The 6,010-nt window shown below is 28.2% G+C and overlaps 1 protein-coding gene across 1 annotated transcript; it reads right to left on the minus strand.

The window, feature by feature from the left end:
- Positions 1-4,737: 4,737 nt before the first annotated feature.
- Positions 4,738-5,623, minus strand: LOC118740739 (60S ribosomal protein L37a). Its single transcript, XM_036472399.1, has 3 exons — positions 5,516-5,623; positions 5,173-5,301; positions 4,738-5,088 (listed from the first exon to the last, which is right to left on the minus strand). Exons 1-3 carry the CDS (start codon positions 5,516-5,518, stop codon positions 4,942-4,944), a joined length of 279 nt encoding a protein of 92 aa, XP_036328292.1. The 5' UTR covers positions 5,519-5,623; the 3' UTR covers positions 4,738-4,941.
- Positions 5,624-6,010: the final 387 nt, after the last annotated feature.

Genomic DNA, 6,010 nt, shown 5'->3' on the forward strand with positions numbered 1-6,010 from the left:
GTTTTTTTTGTTTTTGGTATGATTTTGAGAAATTTGTATTCAATATTTAATGTACATAGTATGTATGAAAAGAATTTTAGTTATGAAAATATTCGCATGGAAGCAATTGAATTTTTATCTAACACAAAGCAAAAATGTGAATGTTTTTGTTTTAACAACATAAAAATTCCCCAAAGAAACAGTGTTCTGCCAGCTAAAAATCTGGATCATGCCGGTTGCGTGGACCCGACTGTCGTTATCGAATCAGTTTATAAACATGTGCAGAGTTTTTGTTACCAAAAAATTTTAAATTTATGCCAACTAATGATAGTAATCTTCGAAAGCGGCAACGACTGGTAAAATAATCTGTAGTATTCGAAATCGAAGCATATTGTATGTAAAAATTAAAAAAAAAAATACTTTATTTTTTAAGTTTATTTCAAAAGCACGTATCTTTTAAATAATTTTTGGACATTTTTGTTTTGGATATTTTTTTTAATATGTGGATTTTTTGTAAAAAATAAATCAGTTTTTGGAAGTGTATTTTTAATTTTGTTTTCAATAATTTCTTTGAAAAAATATATGTATGTATGTATTTTTTTTTTTTTAAACGATTTTTTTATAATCCAAAAAACTATACTTGTTTAAAAACCAATTTTTTATATGCATGTATAATCAACGTATTTTTTCCATCTATTGTTTCGTTACACTTGCAATTAGGCGTAAAAAATTTGTAAAATTACATTTTAGAAAAATAATTTGTAGGATTCGAAATCGACGCCATAACCTGTAAAATTTAAAATCGGTCTGTTGTGACGCTACAAAATTATTTCATATGAATTTCATCAGTTTTTTGATACTGCAATTATGTACGTGTAAAAAAGTTTTAAAATTAAAATATTTGTTCCAAAGATGCATTTTTTTAAGAATAATTTACTAAAATTTTTGTTTTTGAAAATTTCTTAAATGCATCTATCTACCAATCTAAAAAATATCAGTTTTTGAAAGAGAATCTTCTTTATCGTCTTATTTTTCTCATAAATAATTTTATTTTCAAAAATATTTCCTTTTAAAAAATAATTTTAATTTAAAAAAATAATTTCAGAAACTAATTTTTTTATACAATTAATGTATCTTTATTTTCTAACTATTGTTTCATTATAAAACTATTTAAATTTTATCAGTTTGTTTTTACTGCAATTAGATGTGACAATTTTTTGTAAATAAAAGTTTTATATTTGTTTCAAAAACACATATCGCACGTTTAATAATATAACAAAGTATTTCAAAATTTCAATTTTGTGAGAAAACGCAATCAAAGTTTTATCAGTTCATACAGTTGGTATACCATTTTTGGCCTTTTTTTGGAAGTTTTGTAATCTGTTAAGCTGAACATATTCTCCTTATCAAGTTTATTGATTGTATTTGAAATCTCCAAAAACGTGAATTTTGACTTACATCTCTATATTAAACGTGCGATATGTATTTTTTAAGAAAAATTTGTAGAAGCTTTATTTTTTAAATTCTTTTTATGAAAAAAAAAAAGAAATCAGAGTTTTCAAAAATGGTTTTCTTTTAAAATATACTTTTTTTAAAAAAGATTTTTCTCCTTTTTTTGAAAAAAATCTAGTTAAAGAAATCAGATATGAAAAAAAAACTTGATAAAAATAGTGAAATTTTGTTTTCATTTAATAAGGTTGTAACACCATAACTTTTTTGTTTTTGATTTTTTTTTTTTTTTCAAATGAGAAATCAGAACTTTTCTAAAAAAAAATTTCTATAGATTATTTTTGAAAATATTTTTTTTTAACAAAATATACTTTTTTGTGCGAATTATGTATTATTTTATTGCTTTTCTAAATAACAGAAATTAAAAAGAATCTTTTAAAAAAATATAATTTTCATGCAATAGATAAACTCAAATTGAAGGTTGTAACACTAACCAGGTGATCGTTTTTTTTTTCTTTTTTAAAATTTTAAAATCCTTTAATAATTTCGAAAGCATAATTGTGAAAAAAAAAAACAATTTAGACTAGAAATTAAGTAAACTAAGCAAGAAGGTAGATTTTGGAGCATCGAGACTCTTATATGTACATACATGCTGATATAATTTTTCTCCATTAATTTTTCGCATTGTTATTTAGGCCTTTTTTTATTGACGACGATATAACTATTTACATATGTACGTATGTTCGTATACTTGTAAAATATGCAAATATTTTTGGGCCAACGAAATTATATGAATTTATTAAAAGAAAATTATTTAAGCAAATTAGTTTTTACCATTGCATTTGAGGGGCAGATTTATAAACATAATTACCTTTTTATGACCAAGTTGAAAATAAATTTTCGAAAGCGGCATGCATTCATTCTGTTGCAACTACGGCTTACCTGTTTTTTTCCCCCAAAATCTATTTCTGAGAAGTGCCGAAAAGTATTCTTCGGCGTTCTGAGCAGGAAAAATGGCACCGCGGATGGCACCACAACGGCAAAACCGATCTGGCTCCTATCCAAGCTTGATTACGGATGGCGGAAAATCGTTTCAAAATACGTCACCATTAAAATGTATATACAAGTCTTGAAAACTTCCGAAGTTTGAAAAATTTGTATTCTTATTTTTATAAAAAAATGCTTTCGGTTTTCAACTTTTTTCAATTTTAGAGTTTCGACAATGCATACTCCTCGGCATAGCTGCTAAAGAAACTTCGCACTAAACTTTTCAGTCTTTCAGCAGATTTGTCAGGATAAAAGAATTCTGAAACCTTAAAAAAAAAATTATTTTTGCCCAGAGTTTACTTCTTGTAACTAGTATCTAAAATATAAAAATACATATGTACATATATAAAAAATTTTGTTTTTCATATGGCCTAATAACAATTTATATTGAAGAAATTTTATTGAGCTTGAGGCCCTTTTGATTGACAATTTTTGTGAAAAAACAACAATAAAATATTTAAAAAAATATATAAAATTGTAATATCAACTGGACAACTATAGATTTACTATAAAATATGGTTTAGCGTAGGAAAAAAAACTAAAAAATCAACAAACATAAAAAAGTATGCGCATATCATAAAATATCTACGAAGAAAAGATTAAGTGAAGTTTAAAGGAATATTAAAGGTAAAAAAAATCATAATCACACAACGTTTTTTTGGATATTTTGAACTTCACATTTGGCTAAGATATTTAATTGTTTTATTCTATTTTATTTTTTTTTTCAGTTTGCAAATGTTAAATTGACTTGAAGTAGTTTTTAATTTAGTTTACGCGAAAAAGTAAACATAAAATTCCAACAATTTTTGGTCGTCATTTAAGCACTAGTTTATCAAAAGTGTGCTCATCAGTTGTAAAAGGGAATGTTAAAACGTAAAAATTGTAGAAAAATTTTTAAATATAAAATGTTTATATTTTAATTGTTATTTAAGCATTTGCTAGAACTATAAAAGGCTCGAAATCCTCAAAAGGTGCGAGCTTTCGAAGATTTTAAAACATTCTCCATCGCAGTTTGCATTTCAATACTTCTTTTTATCGACTGTTCCTATACCAAAATATGTAGCTGGAAGATACACACACATATACATATATATTAAATACAGAATGTTTGCATCTCTCAAATTGTAACTAATCATAATCATAAAAAAGTAAAAAATAGATAAGAAGTCACAAAAGGAAAATTTAGTAAAAAATAAAATAGAATGAAATTCATTAAATTTATATGAACGAGAAAACCGATTGTATATAGTAATTTTATAAAAACTAAACACTACATAATATTTAAGTGATCTGTAAGTACAGATGAATACATACATACATACATTAAAAATAATTTCTAATAGTTGATAAAGTTTAAGTATTGCAAGCAAAATTGCGTTGCATATTTGTATTTGTAAAACGGCGATTAAAACTAGTAATTTTTGTAACTACCTACTATCTAAAAAAAAAATAAAGAAATTTATTTGCTATAAAATATATACTTTTACTTGAGTAAATCCATATTCATTAACTTTTAAAGTGCAATCGACTGCAAGTAGCAAATATGTACTTTTGTTTATACATAAGTTAAATATTGTAAAAAATTATATCTCTTGAATGGTGCATTATTTTAGAAGCGACTTGGAAATCACACACTGCAAAGCAGTTTCTTCCAAGCAGTGAGAAAACAAAAAAAAAAAAAGAAAATTCTATTGTTTCCGTATATGTATGTATTTTCCACTTTAAGAAAACAATTATTCCTTTTGTTTTTAATTATGTTAACTATCTGCAACTATCATTAGCTAATAAAATTGTACTTTTTATTATAAATATGTAATAAGTATTTAATTAAGAGACATTTGTATTTTACCATTTAGGCTGAAGAATTTTAAATGAACTTTTGAATGAAATAATAAAGAAAATACATATAAAATGATAAATAAAAGATTATAATGCTAGCAAGTGGTTTTATTTCCCACACATCACTACTTTCCTTGAAACATCACTTCTTCATACTAAAAACCCAAAAAATGTCGCATGCGATAAATACGGCGCACAGCAACTGACAAAACTCCAAATTACACCAGGCGTGCAATGTGTGCAGCAAGGGTGACCGGAAATGTAACCGAGAGCAGGGCGCCTGAGGATATGCAACATTTATTGAAGTCCCGATCGACACGCCGTGTTTGTGAATCCTTCAGTTCTACCAAAAAACCTAAATGAAAACCCTTCTACGAGCGATTTCTTACGCAACTCAAACTTTTCACATATAAACACAATAGATAATTTTTTTGGCGCTTTGTCAAAAAAGCAAGAATTTTTAATTTTTTCTACTCTTGTTTTTCCTTGTACAACAATCGTGTCCGTAAGCTGGCAGCCAAACAACACAACCAAACGTAAATTTGGTAAAGCGCAAACCGCGCCAATTTCAATTCACCTAATCCTACAATTTAAAGTGTAGAAACAGGTCACATTTCAGGCTAGTGTTTACTGTTCCTTGGTTTCGCGCAAACGACGCACAGCGGAGCGGACAGATGCAGCAGCGGTCGTCGAGTATACCCAGGCGCCACCGGCAACCACACGCTTACAGCGTTTGCAGGACCAGATACCAACGCAAGCGCGCTTCATCGAGTCCTATAATAGTATGGAATAAAAAGCTTTAGTATTTTTTGACAGCATAATTGAAATATATAAAGGTTTAATGCAAAAACATTTTACCTTGCCGCAGAAGGTGCAGGTATATTTCGAGTGCTGGGTCACTTCCATCTTCTTGACCATCTTACGCAAAGAGGCACCATAACGGGTACCATATTTACCAACAATTCCAACCTTCTTGGTGCGTTTGGCCTAGAAATAGTAATTTAAAAAAAAAAAAATTGGCATTAATCAGAGAACAATGACAGCGTACGTAAACATTCACATCTATGTAACAAACATGCACAAATTTTAATAATTTTGTTAACTATACCAACAATTGGTATATAAACTAAATTTTTCAATCATTTGCAATTCACTTTAACTTGGGATTAACGAAATTTATTTCGATTTATTTTGCCCGTACCATTTTTAAGTTGTTGATTTGTCAAAAATTCAACAGGAAAGAAACCAAACGTCATTTGAAGTTGGCTACGTTTGATTTTGACAGCTGGCAAGCACGCAGGGTTGGTTTTGAACGCAAATAAGGGCGGGTAGAGACTGCTGGATTAATCGGCCCTATTCCGATTGGCGAAACGACAGTCGTTGGTCGAAATTTGAAACTTTCATTGGCGTTATGAGGCAACGAATGACATAATCCACTACAAATTAGTATTCCTATTATCCCTTCGAAATGAAGAAGTATTGAAAACGTGTCAAAATCTGCCGTTAACATTTTTATTTACGACTTAATTCAACGAACGACTGTCGATGCGAACGACTTACGACAACCAGAATAGGGGTGAATGCTATTGACAATTCCTTTTGAAAATTTACAACACCTTTAATGCATTTGCTTATGCAGCATTTAGCACTTTCGAACATATGTTTTCGAAGAGCGTTCATGGTATCGCATTTAGCA

This window comes from Rhagoletis pomonella, unplaced genomic scaffold (assembly GCF_013731165.1).
Source record: "Rhagoletis pomonella isolate Grant_MI unplaced genomic scaffold, Rhpom_1.0 Rhpom_scaffold_00006, whole genome shotgun sequence".
In the NCBI taxonomy this organism is placed as follows: domain Eukaryota; kingdom Metazoa; phylum Arthropoda; class Insecta; order Diptera; family Tephritidae; genus Rhagoletis; species Rhagoletis pomonella.